The sequence below is a fragment of the Suncus etruscus genome, chromosome 16 (genome assembly GCF_024139225.1).
Source record: "Suncus etruscus isolate mSunEtr1 chromosome 16, mSunEtr1.pri.cur, whole genome shotgun sequence".
NCBI classification, from domain to species: Eukaryota; Metazoa; Chordata; class Mammalia; order Eulipotyphla; family Soricidae; genus Suncus; species Suncus etruscus.
Window position 1 is genome coordinate 60961799 of NC_064863.1, and position 20415 is coordinate 60982213.

The window sequence follows — 20415 nt, forward strand, 5'->3', positions numbered from 1 at the left end:
CAATAATTGTATCCATCTTATAGATTAGAAAAAATTTGAAGAACTTTGCCAGATTACAAAAATTCCTAAATGGTAGAGTTGAGATTTGAACTTATGCAGTTTAGACTCTAAAGCCCAATCTCATAACCATCTCAGTTAACTGCCTTTTAGAAACAAAACAATACTTTACCTCAAAGAACTCATTCACTTTGCTTCTCATGAAATGATTTCCCCAAATTTCTTTGATCCTGTTTTCAGTTCTCTTGTGTAGAAGAAATACAGTGTTGTTACAAAACCTTGATATCTCATTTCCATGGTTTCTTCATAAAAGATTGAATCACAGATCAACAACTTCCTTATTATCAAGCAGGTTTTTTTGAAGACTTAGGACTTTAGAATGTTATTTTAATAACATGCTTCTAAAAGTTGTTGTAGTTGAAAAAGTCAACATTAGAGTTTCATTAAAACAACATTTTGAATTTGAGCTTTGCAATCAGTCCTCTGGCCTATACCCCTACCATCCCATGTCTAGCATATTTTGCAGTTATAACTTTTTCAATTTTCTAGTCAAAGTACCAATGTTAATGATATCAAGACCACACTTATTACACACTTATTATTTAGTATCTGTTATGAACTAGACTTGAACTATTCTGTGCTTTGTAATCTTTACCATAACCATGACAGTAATTTAATATTCTATCTTTCTGAGTATGCTATAATAATTTATTTTCATAATTTTATCATTTGGCAATTCCCAATTGGTTTATGAAGCTAGCATAATATTCTGTCTTCTATCCTTCCGGTCTTGCTAGGTAAAAATGCCTACCTGTTATGAGCATTTTAACTCACTTAAGTTAATATAATCTCTCTTTTTAAAATATTCTTCTTTTCCTTCCTTTGGGAAATTTCTATTGTGACAAATTATTTTATTATGATGAATTTTTAAGGATTGACCTTCTGATGTTACTCATGAACCAAATCCAATAAAAAATAACCTTTAACCCACTAATTCACTCAAATTTCACCAAGATTTTCAAACTGGAACATTTTTATTGAGACACTGAACTATCAGAGGAAATGATAAATTTCATAAGATATTTGCATCACAAAGAAGTTGGCCAAAAATCACATTATCAACTATCCTCATAAATATATTTTTATTTCATCAAATTATTTTTAAAACATATCAATTTTTTAATTTATGTTAAACTGACATGTTTGTCACTTAAACTCAGAACAAATCTCGATATAAAAGCACACCAAATTTTTTTCATTTTGGCCTTAGAATTACATTGGAGAAAATATTTTGCTAAACTTAGCTCAAAGTTGAGAATCAAGCCAGGGATTTACTTTGTGATTACTTTCTTTCATGTTACAAAGAAATATTTCACTCAGATTAAAAGAGTTCTAACTGAAGAATTTCCAACTACTTTCACATGAACTATACTATTTATCCTTGCATCTCTATTTTTATATGATGTGAGAAAGGAAATTAGAAAAAGAAAATAATTATATATTTCAAGGAAAAATAGAAGTTCCCTGTCCAAAAAAATGAAGTGCCCTGTCTACCTAAAACATAAAAATTAAAGATTAGTCAAAGGTTTCATAGGCCCCTTTGTTAGTTTCACCTTTTTTCTTTTTGGCTATGTATACAAAGAAATTTTAAGAAATGGAAACATATATTTAAAGAAAACAAAGGTATGTAGCACCATCCAAGTTGCTTTGAATCTGGTTTAATTCTCTTTGCTCTCACCTATTACAAAGTATGACATTCCCATCACATCCATCACTTTCAATGTTTGGTGCAATTTTTACTGAGCTGATGTTTAAATTAGCTATATTAGAAGTGTCTTTCTTAAAAATCCATCATAATATATCTTTCTTAGAAGCATATCATATTTTAAGTAGATAGGTATATTTTTCTGTACAAATTTAGAACTTACTATAGTTAATAAATAACAATTAGATACAGTGACACATTGGAACTTATTATTAACACCAGGTGTGGCCAAAATATCTCAGATATAGGACTTCATAGGCATCGACATGAAATATCTAATAGAAATTGTACTTCAGCTTTAATACTGCAATAGTTATTTTGTTTCTCTTTTTATTTATTTTGCTTGAACCATTGTCACATGGAAATACTGGTAGAAATTGCGCTTCAGTTTTTATTGTTGTTGTTTTTGGACCACACCCAGCGGAGTTCAAAGATCACTCCTACAAGGCCTTGGTAGACTATATGTCATGCCAGGGATCAAACCTGAGTTATCTTCATTGCAAGGCAAATGCCATATTCACTGTACTATGGCTCTAGTTCCTCAAATTTTTTGTTCCTTTTGTCTTGAGGGCCACAGGCCACACTCAACAGGGCTTAGGGCTTAGTGCTCAAGTATCACTCCTGATGGATTTGAGGAATCATTTGTAGTGCCACAGAACAAACCTGGATTGACTACATGCAAGGCAAATGCCTTCAATTTAAATACATCCTCATTTTATACTCATTTATTTTTTCATTTTATTTGAGGACTCATGACTTCCAGTTCTGGTCATGATAGAATGTGATTCATATCAGGAATAATGTGATAGAGTTTTGTAGACAATAATCTCCACCAGTGTCCTCTTTCCTCCATCAGTGTCTCCCTACCCCATTGTAAGTTCAATTGTCGAGACTAGTTCACAGATTGTTTCCTTTGCATTTCTATTATTCCTTTGCTATGTTTCTAAAGTCATACTGTTTGCTGGATTTAATAACCTGCTTTATAGATAATTATTATGACTGAGTTTAACTGCAACTTTAGTTTTTAGCCATGAAAACTGAAATTACTTTAACTTCTTTTCAAAATTGAAACTTGAAAACATTTGATTGTCCAGGGAGAAAACTTCCCCAGTATAGCATCCTCTTTGATTTAGCTTATTTTCCTAAATTTAGCTTATTTTTTCTCAATACTAGACAATTCAAATGTCTGAGAATAAAGTTTCTGAACATTATATTGAAACTTCTCATTATCTTGACATTAATATAAAGTTAAGCACCTTATATTAACACAAAATAATGATCCATTAATGCATTAAAGTGTATTAATTCTATTTTAGAAGATGTGTTATAAGTCCTGTGTGTAATTAATTGCTTCCGGACGCTACATGCTCCTTTCATGTAGTGTTCTTATTAGTTAGTCAGTCTTCTTAGTTTTTTTGAGAGAAAGAAAGGGACATTTATTTGATGTCTTAATTGAGAGAAGCATCTATATTTATACACCAGGTTGATAGATCATTCAGTGAAAATTATTCAGAAAAACGTAAGCAGAGTGATGGGAATGGAATTTAATTTCAGGAGTGTGGCAGTTTTCTATTTCTTCTACACAACTCATCTGCTTTACATTGTGATTCTTTCAAGGGAAGGGAGGAATAAACTTTAGTGCCTATTTATGTAGCTATAATTAAAATTCTGTATGCTCATTCTTTAAAAGTATGAAAACTGAAAGCTTCACTCTCCATTTATTTGTAGTACAAAATGTTTGGAATTTCATCAATAAATAAAGCATTCTAATTAAAGATTATTATGTTGGGCTGGAGGGATAACACAGTGGGTATGGCATTTGCTTGACACATAGCCAACCTCGGTTCAATCCCGGCATCCCACATGGGTCCCAAGTCTGCCAGAAGTGATTTTTTTAGTACAGAGCCAGGAGTAATCTCAGAGCACTGCCAGTTGTGCCCTCTAAACAAAACAAACAAACAAGCAAACAAAACAAAATGTATTATTGGGTCAGAGCAATACTATGGCAGGTAGAATACTTTCCTGACATGCAGCACACCTGGATTCAGTTCAGCTCCCCATACAGTCCTCTGAGTACTACTGGGTATGATGCAAAAACAAAATTTAAATAACCCTTCTAAGTACTTGTATTATTATGCCCTGTCCTTTTTTATTCATATTTGGTCTTTACTTGAGCTATCCCTCTCTGTTACTATTCTTATTATTTTTAAATTATTTTTTCTTTCTAGTTTATTCCGATGCCCGTTCTCTATGGTGTGTTCCTGTATATGGGAGTAGCATCCCTTAACGGTGTACAGGTAAGTTTTCCATAGCAATCTAAATACAGTTGTGCTTTCCTTGTAGTGATAACAGCCCATTAATAGATCTCTGAAGAAAAGAACTAGTCACTGACTTGAATGCTGAGTTTGATAAGTGCAATTATTTTTTACTTTTCCATCATTCACTTCCCCATTTCTAATATAGCTTGCATTAACAGATATTTGTACACCAAATAATAGAAATATTCATATCTTATATTCAATGATAAGAATGATATCCCTAAAAAACTAAAAAAAAAAAGAATGATATTTGTATCATTCTTTAAATAGACAATTAAAAAGTTCATTTATCTGGGAAAATAAAGAGGTATATCTATTCTGTCTGTCACTCTCCTTTTTCTTTTTTATTTACAATACTATTTATTTACTTGCCTTTGCCCTATATACTAATGACAGAATATCAGGTATTCTAATTTGATTTTGCTTTTCACCTAACTGAAATTAATGACCAAAAGTTTTATACAAATATAAGAATAAAATCAATTTGGTTTATAAACCTTTTTTGACAAACATTAGCTTTTTAGAGGTTGAATAAAAACTTGCCCCCTTTTTATAAATCATTAGGGAGAACTTAGTAAGGAATTTTGTTTTTCAAAGGAGATTTCATTTAATTGGAACCAGGAAACAGGAAATACATCTATTGGTCTTTGCACCTTGTTAATTGAAGCCTTATTTAGCACTTATTAATGTTTAAGGAAACGACTACATATTCTGTTAACATTATAAGAATTTATTTTAAACTACATAATTACATTTGCTTTCATTTATTGAATTTAGATTAATTTAATTTTAGAATCAGATAGAATTGAGCAAATGGCCAGTACTTCAAATTTTTTTGTTTAGTGTTATTAAGTAGAATTCTTCATCATTTAGATATTTTAGATAAAATCAATGTGGTCTTCATATGTAATGTAAATATGGGCTTATTCTTGCATAGACAAGAAAGTCATAGGACTTTGTTGTATAATATGCATGTATAAATAAAATCTATTTTATATGGCATTATAAATATATAAACATTTATAATTTATATGTAAATATGTTAATATATGTCTAAGTATTTAGTTAATTTTATTATGCTTTTTTTGTTTTATTATCTAGTGTTTATTGTTATTTTAAGTACTTAAGTAATCAAGTAATTATTGAGGAAAGTTTACTTATTTTTTTACTTAGTTTAATTGTAAGTGAATTCCATTCATTGGAATGTATAAGACCAAATAAAGCTTATATGACTCCTAACTTAATAATTCTTAGTTTTGTCTAGTCCATCTAAGTCAGAAGTTTGATTTTTTTCTGTTCTTGATTGTTAGTCAATGGTTGGAGTTCAGTACATGTTTATAAAATTATATAGAAGGGGCTGGAGCAGTGGCACAGAGCAGTAAGGTGTGTGCCTTGTTGGCGCTAGCCTAGGACACACCGCGGTTCAATCCCCCAATTCCCCCGTGTCCCATATGGTCCCTCAAGCCAGGAGTGATTTCTCAGCCATGACCAGGAGTAGCCCCTGAGTGTCACCAGGTGTGGCAAAAAAAATATATAGAAGAAAATTAATGATTTTATAACTCTTTGCTGAAAGGGAGTAGCTAGAGAATATTTTCAAACTTAATATTGTTTCACCTTTTGTTTTACTTTGCCTTTCTCTTTATTTTTTTGTATTTTTATTTTCTTGTTTTTGTATTTTATTATAAAATTATTTTAATATTTTATAATAATCAGCATTTTATTATTATATAATAATATAAAGTATTATTTGATTCAGCAAGTAATTTTGTAATCCAATCTTAATGAGCTAGAAGACATGCACCAATCAAAAATAGTTCTGAGGGAGAAAGAAAACATTTTAAATTGCTTCAGCGAAGATTGCCTATCATACTCTAGTGATACTTTCTCCTCCCTGCAGAAAGATCATTTTATTAGAATTGTATTAGAAAACGCTTCATTCAGAAGCTGTTTAATGAACATCTTTTATCTCAAAGAGCTTTACTTTTATCATCAGTGTTAGTAGCTCTTCTTTGAAGCACAGTATGAATACATAAGTGCCCATGGTTATTTCAGAACTTGTTTAGAACTAGACATCACTGAGATAGCCTCTCCTAGATTGAGCCTAACTGTCACCACTCTGAAATTAACTGTAATATTAATGTGCTTTGACTCTGAAAAGAAAGCATAATTTATTACTACATGAGTGAGTTTCTCCACAACACAGGTAAATAAATAAAATTTATAATATCAATGCTATCTCATTTTCAAATAAGATATATACTATATATTTCTAAAACATCCCCAGAAATGTATGATATATAGCATCTCTCCTTATTCAGATCACCCCACTAAGGCAAAGAAAGAAGCATAAGATAAATGTCTTCTTTCAGTGTATCATTACTAAAATAGTTACCACGTCTCTCCTGAGACTCAAATGATTAAAATAGAAATAGGAGGGGAGCAGAGAAATAGTGTAAGGACTAGAACACCTCCCTTGCTTGTAGCCAACATGGCATTCCATATGGTCCCTCTGAGAATAGCCTGGAGTGATTCCTGAGTGCTGCACCAGGAGTAATCCTTGAGAACCAACAGGTGTGGCCCAAACACAAAGAAAAATAACTAGAAATAAAAGACAAGTATTTAGAATATCTTTTACTTTATGAGTTTAGCAGTCAACTTATGTTAACATTTCTGCAAAACAAAAAAAAATTGGAAGACTTTTACTATTTCTTATTGTGCTAAACTAAATTTCTATACTACTTGATTATACTGCTTACTTCAGGTAAATATAAATCACTGATAATTAATTAGATATAATGAAAATTACGATGTATATCATTTTGAAATAATGCATTTGTACTCTTCCCTTTTCCTCTTTAGTTCATGGATCGTTTGAAGCTACTTTTAATGCCCTTGAAGCATCAACCTGACTTTATCTACCTGCGCCATGTCCCACTGCGCAGAGTCCACTTGTTCACTTTCCTTCAAGTGTTGTGTCTGGCTCTGCTCTGGATTCTCAAGTCAACTGTGGCTGCTATCATCTTTCCAGTCATGGTAAGAATTTCTTTTTACTCACAAAGTTATATCAGTAGTTTACGCTTCTTGTAATAATAAAGACATCCATTTTATATATAGGTAATTTTCTTCCCAGTTTTGGCTAAATTACTTAGATCATTTTTCATTTAAATTTCCTACGTTTGTGTTGATTAGGCTGAGCCTTAGTTTCAACGGATCTGAATTCAGGGACTGGATATAATTCGTGATAGTCATGGTTCCCCACAAAACTGCCATCCTCTAATCAGTAAAATGACAGTGGCACTATGATGATTAATCATGACAAAGTAGACCCCAAATATACGTTAATTTTTTTAAAAATGCTATATAGTAGAATCATTCTCAAAACAATGTAAAGATCCGTTTTATTCCAAAGAATGGAGAACAAAGAAGCTTACCATTGGGGAGGGGTATAAGGAGTGATAAGTCTAAATGAGGGACAAAGTAAAGTGGTAGATAAAAGGAGACATTGGGGCAAGGGGGAAAGGGTTGTGTGACACATGAAACACTATTAATAGTATTGTAAACCATGGTGCCTAAGATTTAAAATAAAATAAAAATAACTCATTTTCATCTATGAAAAATTATCCAATGAGTTCAAAGAATTGAAACCAAAATTTTACATAAGAAGTGGCCTATATTTTCTTATGTATAGTCTACCATTCTATTAGTTTTTGCAAAGCCAGAAAAAAAATTAGACCTGGGAAAATTTGAATATTTCCAGTGTATATTACTGGTGCAATGTATTAATAATTTTTAACCTTTATGTATGTGGTTTTGTTAGGCCTTAAAAGATCACAAATCCTATATTAAATTAATAGGGTTTTATTAATTTCTCTAGAAGATGAAGAAACTGACTTGGAGAGATCCTGATGTAGTTAAAAATAACCTCAATAAAAATAAATTTATAATACCTATATTACACCAACTCTTTACCTGCTTTTCCCCAAATGTATGGTAGTCTCTTGCAACACCTTGTTCCTTTATTTACTTTTTTATTTCATTTTTTTAATCTTTTTTTTCTTTCTTCTTTTTTTTTCTTTTCCTTTCTTTGTATATATACGTGAGCACATATATTTTTTATCTCTATTTTTATTCTTTTTGGGTGTGTGACCTGTTTTTGTTTTCTTTTTTTTTCCACACTCAAATGCACTGGCAATATAATGTAGCACCATTTCTCCCTGCAAAGGCACACTAAAAAAAGGGGGAAATCTTACGTATAAAAACGAGCTCTTATAGTGATAAGAACTCAGACTTGTTTACAATACAGGGGCACCTCCCACCTTGAAAATATGTCACGTGGACCCAACTTAGACCCTAGGTGATTAGACACCAATCGTCCAGCCTTGAACCCTGGATCTCAGGCATAGAAACGACACAGTTTTCCACAACAGCCACAGGAAACAAATCCGGGACATCCTTAACATGGCTTGGACACCAACAAGTGCCAGCCCTAATACAATATCCTGACATCGAGGAAAATGGGAACAACTTGACCTAAGAGCAAGTTACTCTATCTTACCAGCTAACAATAAGACAAAATCAGAAGACTTGTCACCCTTTGGTCTATCCAAATGCCAATATCACGATTTACAGATGACTGCCTGACAGAACCATGACCGGACTCTAGGTATCCTGGGACCAATAAAAAAGCCCTAGTCAAGGGTTTGAGATACGACCTGCACAACAACCATGATATCTAGTTCCAGAGGTCTGTTTGAGACATTTGCAACGGAAGTGGTCTCCTGGAAACACAATGAAGGACACTATCCCCATCCTAGGATCAGCACAAAGACCAAGACCACCAACCACAGAAGATGGATTACAACAACACTGAGGGAACAGAACTTCTAGAACCACAAAGAAAGACTTCACCATAAGTTCCATTCCCTGATTTGTGCAGATACCGAGATCTCTAGATACAGAGGTCTGATTTTATCACCCAGGACAAAACAGAAGTCTTCCATACACACAAAAGCATCAAGGGGAGAGTAAATGAACCTGAAAGGAGTCTATAGTTAATCCCATGACAATATACTTCAAGAGTGGAGAATCCCTGGATCTCTTAGGCCAAGGGAATTCCTTTTCAAATGACCCCAATATTTACTGTGCATATGCAGGAAGGGGGAAAAAAAGGCAAAAAACCCACAAAACAACATTTTTTTAATCTAGTTCTTGTCGATTTCTTTGTTTTTGTTTGGCTATTGAAGTCGTCTCCATTTATACTTATTTTTCTTCTTTTCTTCCTTTATGTGCTCTGCCACTTTTTTTATTTCAATACCATGGCTTTTATGTGATGCTTATCTTTTATTTTTCCCCCCTCTGGAGTGCTCACTGGATATTTTATTTGACACTTCTTATTGTACTGTTGTGGTGTTTCACCCTCTTTTTCCCCTTCGACTCTCAAACCTAGGATGAGAACCTCTAGAAAGACTCCACCCATGTTCGGAGTATTTGATTTTTTCCCCCAGTTTATTACTTTTCTCTTCTTCAAACAAAACCACATAACCTGAACTATCTAGACATGCCTCTTAATTAGAGGGGGAAATAAGGGAGGTACCAAGACCAAACAGGGGTAAGCCCACTTAATAGTAAGCTAGGCACAGAAGGGACCACTTATTCTAGCAGCCCCGTGGGTGAGGGACGAGGATATGGGAGGTAGGACGGGAACAGAGGTGGAGGGAGGACAATTTGGTGGTGGGAATTCCCCTGATTTTATGATAATATGCACCTAAAATATTATTGTCAATGATATATAACCCACTATGATTACAATAAAAATTATATTAAAAATAAAAATAATTTATAAACAAAAATGAAAAAATAATTTGAAAAGAGAAAGAAGATAAAACACTTTGTCTTGGCTAATCTTGTTTCTGGTTTACAAATATGCCTTAATTTCCTACAACTTCTTACATTATTGACAGAAAATAAATAAATTTTATAGGAAAATACCAAGTATGGTATATTTTAAGGAGTTATAACACAGAAATTTTTAATAGTTAAATATATAGATAATATTCCTAACCAAAACAAAAATACAATTGTCTTATATGAGGCAGAGTCAAGATTCATAAACTCTACAAAATTTATCATTAATCAGAGACTTCTTTAGTGTACCTTTAGAAGTTACTCCTTAATAGAAGTTGTAGAATCAAGGATGTTTAAGAAAGTTTAAGAAAACTGATTTTATGAACTGGGAAATTAACTAAGGGCTGGAACATATTATTGGATCTTAAAGCCCTAAATTTGATCCCTGAAACTACATGACCCCTGGTCATAACTGGGAGTGGCCCTGAAAACCCTCAAGCACCACCATCTGTGTCCTGGAAGCCCCAAGGCCAAGTACTCAACCAGCTGATAGAATTATTGTCAAGATTCTATCATTGATTGGGAGCCTCCCCATGCAAAATAAGTATTGAGATTAGATGTAAAAACTGGGACCTTTTCTTTTCTTTACATGACTTCTAGGTTATACCTATAATCTGTAAGCCTAAATTTCTTTGGCTGTGAGAAATAGATTATATTTACTTTGCAGATTTGTTCTGGAAAAGACTGAATACAGATCATTCAAGAATCAAACTGGTTAAGATTTCAGTTAATGGTAGTGATTAAATTGATCCCATAAATTATATCATCTCTGCAACTCAAATGCTATCTATTTATTAATACCTTGAAAAAAATCTATATATTTGTATTTTGGCTTTTGTTTAAAAAAATAAAACAACATACAGCAGTGCTTAGGGGTTACTCCTGGCTCTGCCTTTAGAAATTATTCCTGATAGTCTCTGGGGACCATACGGAATGCCAGGGATTAACTAAGGTTGGCCATATTCAAAGCAACTTCTTCCAACTCCTGAAGATATTTTGGTGTATGTGTGTTGTACTGATTTTAAATGGTATATATAGGAGCTGAAGAGATAATACAGTGGGTAGAGCACTTTCTTTGCATATAACCAATCTGGGTTCAATCTCCTGTATCCCGTATGTTTTCCTAGCAACCACCAGGAATCAGAAGTAATTCCTGAAAATTTCTAGGTTGGCCCCTCAAAATAAATTAAAACATGCATAATATTGAATTTAGAATACTATGAAATCATGTAGGCTATTTTTCCTAAACATTTAGTCACTAAATAAATGACATGAAAACAATACTTTACAAATAATCTTTTTAACATTTAAAATATAGCATGGAGATAGAGCGTTTGCCTTGCATGCAGAAGGACGGCAGTTCAAATCCTGGCATCCCATATGGTCCCCGAGCCAGGAGTGATTTCTGAGCATAAAGCCAGAAGTAACCCCTGAGCGCTGCTGGGTGTGACTCCCCCAAAAATACATATAATCAAATATGATCATAATCATGATCATGAACAAGCCACAGTGAGTTTGAACTAAGACTTTTATGAACCAAATTTTCCCCAGCAGGAAAAAAATTTATGACTCATTTAATATTCATTCTCATAAGCAAGAGTTCTCTCATACCCTAGCCCTTTACAAAATTGCTTTTTTCTGACTATGGATATTTCTATTATGACTTTATCTGACATAGTTTCTTTTATACTTTTATATCTACCCTTTCAGATTTTGGCACTTGTAGCTGTCAGAAAAGGCATGGATTACCTATTCTCTCAGCATGACCTCAGCTTCCTAGATGATGTCATTCCAGAAAAGGACAAGAAAAAGAAGGAGGATGAGAAGAAAAAGAAAAAGAAAAAAGGAAGTCTGGACAGTGACAATGATGATGTAAGGAACTTTCTAAGATTTTAGAGTAACCATTAATTCACTAATAGTGATATAGTGACTTCTAACAAAATAAATCCCACCAAATTTATAAAAATTCCTATCTTACAGATTAAAAAATAAATTTGGTTTTCAATTCGATGAGGTGTATTTGGCTTCTATTTATAATCCAAGATTTAAATTTAATACTTACATTTAAGCCCAATGTGGGAAAACGCCATTTGAATATATCTGAACACTATTATTTTTAATCCATTTTAGAATGCTCTTGACCTAAGTTCTATGATTAAATTTAACTTTACATTAATTTGTCAAGATTTAAGAATATTTATCTGTAAACCTCAGGGAAAAGGAGGGAGAATTGTTTTTTCCAATATTTTCATATAATTGTTGAAGTAAGGGTTATCAATGGTCCTTTTGCTATTGGGTGATTAACTTGAGAAATAAAATTATTATCCACTTTTTTCTTTTAGAGATCATTGTGGTCTACAATATGGAAGAATTAAATCTGAAATTTTTTTCCACTTACACAGTTTATCCTAGTGGTCTTTAAAATGGCTTTGCAAAATGTATTTTGTATATAAAAATGTATTTGAAAATTTGAGTACTGCAATATCCCTCTTCTAATGGTATCCCTGGTATCCCATTCTCAACTGGAAATACTGAACACTTTTGGTGTATTCTCTGTACTTATTAATTTTAATTTATCTTTATATGCCATTTCCTTCACTGCTTTAACTGGTCCTTAAAGTGTGTGTTTGTGTTTGTATTTTACAGATGAGGAAATTGAACCCGAGAAATATTAAGTCATTTTTCTAAGTGTAAACAATCACCTTTAAAGTAAATATAAAACTTTAATTCAGATCCTTGATTATTTCCAATTGATCAGGCAGTCTGTATTCTTTTTGGAGAATTTGGAAATAGTACAGGAAAGGAAGTCAACAGACAAAATTGGATTTCAGATTAATTGATCCAATAAGGAAAGGCCAAATATACGAGGCACATTTACTAAAAAGAAAGAGAGTCTGAGGGAACTTTTATAACTGTCATCGTCTATCTTCAATGAGAACAGGTATATTGATTTTCTGTTTCCAGTGATGACAGAGAAAGAATGTGTTTAAACGGCAGCATAGATTAAGAGGCAGTATTATTAAGAAGAATTATGTATTTACATATTGAATTTAAATAAAAATTTAAAATGAATTCTAGATTACTCAAGACCCCCCAAAAAAGTGGGGGATTGTCTGAAATATTGAGATTATTAAAGCAGTATTTATTCTTGAATTTCAAAAACAAGTGTATCAGTGTATGTATATGATTCCAAGTTTAAAATTCATTACACATTACACATGTATGAAGTCATATTATGGAATCCTCTTCACTAATGGTTTTAAAGAAAAAAAAACAACTTTAGGGACTGTTTTAAATTTAGTACTCTCCAGTGTCAACAGTTGGATCAAATGAGCTCCTAAGACGTTCTTCCAATTCTCAGATCTAATGTGCAATAAATCAGATTTTATTTAAGCAATGATATTCTTTCATTAAAATGTTTACCATTTCAGGTCTGTAATCCCAACAGATGGCATAAAGATAATCTCTGAATCTTTTTCTTATTTATCTTCTGCCCCACCCTTCCAACAAACTATACATAGTTGTATGTATGTATATATATATATATATATATATATATATATATATATATATCATACACACTGAATCTAACCAAGAAATTTAAAGCACATCTATGTGATTAGTTCTCTGTTTTAGTTATTTGAGGGTTCTATGTTTGGAAAGTGACTTTCCTGTGGTTTTCCTGAGAGCTGTGAGATGTGGGGTTTGTGAATACAGGGAACTACTCAGTGATATAGGAATTACTCAAATATTTGTGAGTAGAAGTTATAGAATTATGGTTTGCTCACATTCAAGCCATTCAGATTTCTTTTATTTTTCAGTGAAAAAAAATAGTTTTATTGAAAGAAATTTATTTTGAGAAATTTGAGTGTTAAAAGGAGGAAGACAGAGATAGACAGAGAGACAGAAAAATAGAGACAAAATTACATGTGCAAGAGAGAACATGAGTTTTTTCAGAGTGTAAAAAGTTACCACTCAGTATTATCTTCTATACTTGCCTGATAAGCTATGATTAAGTAGGTGTCATCATATTTTCTAACACTGCTGTGATTTGAAATGCTATAATAACACTTGTTCTTTTTGACATACTCATTAGCATAGACATATATGGCATCAGCTTCTTTTTTGTATGTGCTAATTTAAGTAGTATCAGAGCCCTTTAAAAGAATAATGAAGGTCATTGTAGGTCACTGACCACAATATATACATAAGGGATGTTTCAATGTGTATAGTGAGGTTTATGTTAAAATTAAGTTTTTTGTTATTTACTTTGATCCCTATTTTCAACCACAGATTAACTCCCTGTTACTTTCAGTTAAGATATAAATTATATATATTTTAAGTGTATACATATTGAATTCAATAGAAGCAGACTCATGATTAACTGCATAGTCACATAGGGTTTTTCAAACTTTAAAAAGTTTAAAAAATACAGGGGGCCAGTTCACTTGGCTGAACTATAGTTTAAAAAAACTATGAACTAATTTCTATGCACACTGCACATATCTTATTTTGAAGTAAAAAAAGGAACAAATACAATATTCAAAACGAAGAACAAAAATAAATAAATAAATAAAATGAACAATAAAGCTAAATCAAACTTAACAGTATTTCAATGGGAACTATGGGCCTGCTTTTGGCAGGGCCATAGTTTGAGGACCTCTGCCCAAGACTTGAGAGAAGTCAAGAGACAGGAGGGGAGTCAGAGTGTAGCACACATCCCATATTTGTGCACTGTGGATCAAGGATGAGTTAGCTGCTGAACAGGATAGGTGGAGGTGGCAAAAACACCTGGCAACTGTCAGATAAATGTCCTTGGAGGGTCTCATGTGGTCTACAGGCTATAGTTTGGGGATCCCTGACTTAGTGTTATTTTATTCAGATATGAGTGCTCTACTTACCTGGTTTTTATTAATACCTTCCTCTTAAATTAATTTTCTTGTGTTTTGCTGTTTTAAAATTAAAATAACCTTTTAATATAAAAATTTTGAGTTTGTGAAAGAGATTTATTTTCAGATATATTCTTTTAGTTTTTGCTTTGATATTTTGAGGGGCTACACCTGGCAGTATTCAGGGCTTACTCAGATCTGTGCTCAGGGAGTCACTCCTTAAGGGGCTCAGAGGACAATTGAACCTAAGTCAACAGCATAATACATATTGTAATATCTTACTGGCCTTCTCAGAGTATTATTTTTAAATTCCTAATATAGTGAATATTAGAAATTATCTTCTATCTGTCTTAAAGGAAAGATGACTTAGTGTTTTCCTGGAATAAAATATATAAACAAAAATTAAGCATTATTATTATTATTATTCAATCATATTATTAATCTATTATTATGACAGGGACTGAACCCAGATCTCATACATATTTGACAGCCACTTTACCACTGCGCCACATTCCCCCACAGGCCATATTATTTATACTTTAGGAATTTTCCTAGATATTATCAGTTTTCATTTTAACTTCTTTTGCCTTTCATACAAAACAAACTCGTATATACTTACTGTTTGGGAATCAAATTTATAGAACATTTCCCCCCTGATTAATATGTAGTGCAGTTCTAATTTTAAGTAATCAATACCATTATTCAGGGAGGAAAACAAATATGGGAATGTAAGGAGATACCAAATTAGCAAAGTGAAAACAATTATACATAAAAAAATTTTCTCAGATTAATGGAATTGGTCATGCTATACTTGCTCAAGCAATACTGGGAGGTAGTATACAATTCTAAAAATTGTTGTAAATTTCTTTCACAGTCTGACTGCCCATACTCAGAAAAAGTTCCAGGTATTAAAATTCCAATGGACATCATGGAACAGCAACCTTTCCTAAGTGATAGCAAACCTTCCGACAGTGAGTAGAACTAACCTCTTGCATGCCTGCTTATTTATGATTTGCAATTACATTGAGAGAAAAAAAAAACCTTTAGAACTGTCCTCTTCTTAAATTTCTATTTTTCTCTCTTGCTTTGTAAAGATGTCTTTCTTGATTTTTTTATATTTTCCTGAGCTTCATATTTTTTCTCTCCTACATTTAATCCTCTATTTTTGCTTAGTAGTCTCTTCTTTAAGTTATCACCAATTTATTTTAATTGCTAAACTTATAATTATATTTTTATTTGATCCTCTTCTTTCTGCTGGTATTTAGAATTGCAGCTTGTAGTACTACATCACTGTCTGTTACTGTTTGTCTTCCTTAGGCTTCAACCAATAATCAAATCAGCCCCAAAAGAAAACTGCATCGTTTCCATCAGTTGTTAATATTAAGAATTTGGAATAACTTTTCAATTGGCAATCATTAAAACATTATTGTAAATGGTTTTAAGTATAGCTTACAAGATTTACGCATTTCTATCTAATTTATACATTACTCTTCTTCTATTTCAAAGTCACTTTTTTTCTGAGGTAACGGCCAGGCAGCTAAGGTGTAATGGTTTCTGACATAACCTCAATAGGTCCCGTGAATAGAGGTAAACACCTGTATAAACATGAGATAATACCTCAAGTTTTCACAGCAGCAAATAAAAATTGCCTCTAAACTAATATCACTTTGGTTTTCATTTAAAGAATTTTTTTTTAAATTCTCTTGCGTTTCAGAGTATACTGATTTGCTGGAGCAAAATTACATTTGAGGCAGAGTCATTTCTATTTGATGATGTCAGTACAAACTTCAAAACGAACTTTACCAAGAAAAGTTCAAAATGCATGGCAATTTATGGGAAATTGCTGTAGTTTTCTTTTCCTATGTAACATATTGCCATGAAATTTAGTCACCTAAAACTAGGGATTTTTTATTTTCTTCAACAGTTGCTGCACTTAGGAAATTAGAAAGAGCTTATCTGAGTGATTTTGATTCGGAGCTCTCATGAGTTCTCATTTAAGCTCTCAGCTGAGGCTGATTCTGAAGACTTACCTGAAACCAGGGCTTGGCCTTCAGCACAAGGCCATTTATCAGAAAGCTTTTCACTTCCTTGTCCTGAAGAGTCCTCATGGCAGTGCCCATAAATAATCTTGCTTCTCCCAGAGTGATAACTGAGACAGAAACCAAGGCTGAAAGCACATTCACTTTTTTGTTGTTGTTGTTGTTTTTGTTTTTGTGGTTTTTGGGTCACACCGGCAGTGCTCAGGGGTTATTCCTGGCTCCAGGCTCAGAAATTGCTCCTGGCAGGCACGGGGGACCATATGGGGCGCCGGGATTCGAACTGATGACCTCCTGCATGAAAGGCAAATGCCTTACCTCCATGCTATCTTTCCGGCCCCGCACATTCACTTTTAACTCAGTCTCATGAGAGATATCTCCACTTCTGCCATATCCTACCAGTTAAGCAAAGTAACTATATTGCATAGTGGAATATTAAAGCATAGGAATACTAGAAAGAGAGGCTTTGGCCGGTATATTTTAAATGGAACTAAAAGAATTAAAACAGTTTTACCTTTCATGTCCAATCTGTAATCTATAATTTATGACGGGAGCTAACTGCTTCTCAGTCCTTTTGATATAATTTAGTTAATGTTTTCTTTTTGAATCAAACTCCCCAAACCATGTGCTTACTACTTTTTACATCCTTTCAAAGGCTTTATTTTATGGTTGCCAAAGGTTACTATTTATGATTACATTTTTTTTTTCTAGGAGAAAGGTCACCAACATTCCTCGAACGCCACACATCATGCTGATAAAATTCCTTTCCTTCAATCACTCGGTTTGCCAAGGTAAAGGACAGACCCAGGGATTTTGTTGTTCTATGGGATGATTGCCCCATAGATATGTAGTCAGTGGCAGTTTTTTGGCAGAATTCTCTTGTTCTCCTTCTTCTCTATCATTTATCTTTAATAAATTACTCAGTCACCAAACATTGTCTTAGCTTTCACTGGTAGAAAACATTCTAAGAGACTTATTCAATGAATTCTTAGAAATAATGGAATCCTTCTGCATCATTAAAGTTAAGCCCAGATCATGTTAGCTCTTAACATTTCAGTATCATCTCTTATTTTAAGGGATGTGTTCTTTCCTGGAAGGACTTCTCTTATAGTCTCCTTGCCTCTTCATATCCTACTAATTTTTGGAGTAATGTTTTCTTTACATCTTTTTTTCCCTTTGATTTCTTTTGTACCCATCTTCCAGCCCTCCTCTCAATGCTTCCATTTTTTTGTTAAGTATGAGAGTTTATGAAAGTTTTACTGAATTCCTGGTTCTGTGACTATCTTTATTTCTATGTAGAAATAAATACGTAGGAAAAAATATTTGAAGAAAACAAAGAATGATACATTTGGCTTTCAAACAGTGTTTATTTAACAGGTTATAAAGGAATTTGATTTAATAATTATTATTTTTTCTTTTCCTCCAGTCCTCCTAGATCTCCAGTAAAAGTTGTGCCTCAAATTAGGATAGAACTTGAGCCTGAAGACAATGATTATTGCTGGAGGAGCAAGGGAACAGAAACCCCATTATAATCTGTTTTTCTCTTAAAAATGACACTTTTTGTTGTTACTGTTCTTATGTGTATCTGACTATTTACTTTGTAATTTTGGTTCTGTTTTGCTTTTTCGGTCACTGGACAAATTCTACAGTGTTCTCTGTGCTTCTCTCTTGCATAGGTAAAATCAAGACTACAGTGCACCATTCCCTTAATAATGCACTTGAAAAAAAAATCACACCTTTTTTTTTCTTAGACTACTCTAAGTTGTATGTGTCCTCCTACAAACAAAATTCTCTTTTACTCAATTTACACACAATCACTGTCCTTTTTTCTTTACTGAAGAGAGGGCAAAAGTATTAAAGATTTTATAACACCTTTTATCAAAATAGTAAAGGATCTTACAAACTTTAGCTTTGGAGCTGTGCTTACTGGCTTGTCTTTCTGTCTGGTAGAACAAACGTTAAAGGCTAGACAGAATCCCTTTCTTGCTTGTAGATCTCTCCAGGACTTGAAAAAGTGCTGCTATTCTAACTTGCTCTGCTGTAAACCCCAATCTCAGAATTTTCACACGACGAAAAACTAAAGGTACTTTACTCCCTATAGAAAATTATTGCCATCATTGTAGCAAGTACTGGAATAATGTCTCCTTTTTCCTATGCAACTTTTTTTAACCCTCTAACGAGCTTATCTGTTGAGTACATTGAAGAATATTTTTCTTCTTAGATTTTGTTGTTTAAATTATGGGGCCTAACCTGCGACTTATTTTTGTCAATTTTTTAAACTTTTTTTTAATTACTGTAAAGAAAATTGAATTTTTCCTGCAGCAGGAAACATAGTTTTGAGTAGTTCTACCTCTTATTTGTAGCTGCCGGGCTTTCTGTAAAAATGGTATTGTATATAATGTGATTTTTACACTTACATGCACACATACATACCAATACACAATCTCTATGGAATGACAGAGGGCTAGATCAGATTAAAAACACCATGTTTCTAAGCATAGATTTTTCCCTATTTTTAAAAGAAATTTAGCCATTCTAGGAGGGAGATTGAAGGAGGAGTGAGAAACTTTTGCATAATGGAAATAACTAACTAATATTCTGATAGTAGTATCTGAGCACAGATGCTAATTGTATTACCATGTCGATGTCCTATGCAGTATTGTTAGACTTGTTCTTTCATTCAAAAATATATGTGTGTTTGTGTATTTACTCTGTGTGCGACTGGTGCCCAATGTGCAAATTTAAAGAAAGAGTGAAATAGGGCAAAACTCAGTTACCCAGCCTCTTGTGTCAGTTTTCATAAAATCCAACCACATATGAAAAATCCACTAGAGGACAAAAAGTCATAAATGACGGGGATAAGTATATTTTATCATCTACATATCAGTTACCATCATTGACACATACCCCATACTTACAGCATAAAATCCAATGAAATAATAAATCATTTATAGGTCTCTAATGAATTCATCAAAGAACAGATGAACCTGGAGAAGTATATGTTTATACATTTTAACAATATTAATTTTTTAGAAAGGAAAATTAATCATTCCTTATAGATGGGAAGTTAGAAATTAAATTTGTATATATGTTTGTGTATATTTCAAATTCATATCAAAACATAGAAGAGAAAATTAGACCTTTATTACTCAAACTAAGCATGTTACTTAAATGTAATATTTAATAGGATGGATGCATTGTATATTGTAAGTATGCATTAAAAATAACATTTTAAATGTAGAATCCATAATTTTGGGTTCAGATAACCACATTTGTAATATATCCTAACTAAAATAGATTGTTAGATAAGTCCTAGGATCAGAATGAAACCACTTTCTTTTGGTTTCATAATATGCACATTTGACTTTCACTCATTCTTATATTAATTATAAGTCTATCCTCTTGAAATTTTGATTAAAATTTTATTATCCTGAATTAGCATTTACTCTTATGATCACATGATCATCTTAAAATTTTTCTTTTATACAAATTATGCATAAATGGCC

The 20415-nt window shown here is 32.6% G+C and overlaps 1 protein-coding gene across 2 annotated transcripts in view; it reads left to right on the plus strand.

The window, feature by feature from the left end:
* Window positions 1-18653, plus strand: part of SLC4A4 (solute carrier family 4 member 4) — a 468271-nt gene extending 449618 nt beyond the window's left edge. Inside the window, exons 21-26 of one of the 2 annotated variants that reach the window (XM_049789909.1) lie at window positions 3991-4059; window positions 6940-7113; window positions 11695-11856; window positions 15748-15844; window positions 17621-17700; window positions 18336-18653. In XM_049789909.1, the coding sequence (XP_049645866.1) occupies window positions 3991-4059; window positions 6940-7113; window positions 11695-11856; window positions 15748-15844; window positions 17621-17664 (546 nt within the window). In that variant the 3' untranslated portion in view covers window positions 17665-17700; window positions 18336-18653. The remainder of the gene's footprint in view (window positions 1-3990; window positions 4060-6939; window positions 7114-11694; window positions 11857-15747; window positions 15845-17620; window positions 17701-18335) is intronic. The other variant, XM_049789908.1, reaches the window with a different exon arrangement.
* Window positions 18654-20415: the final 1762 nt, after the last annotated feature.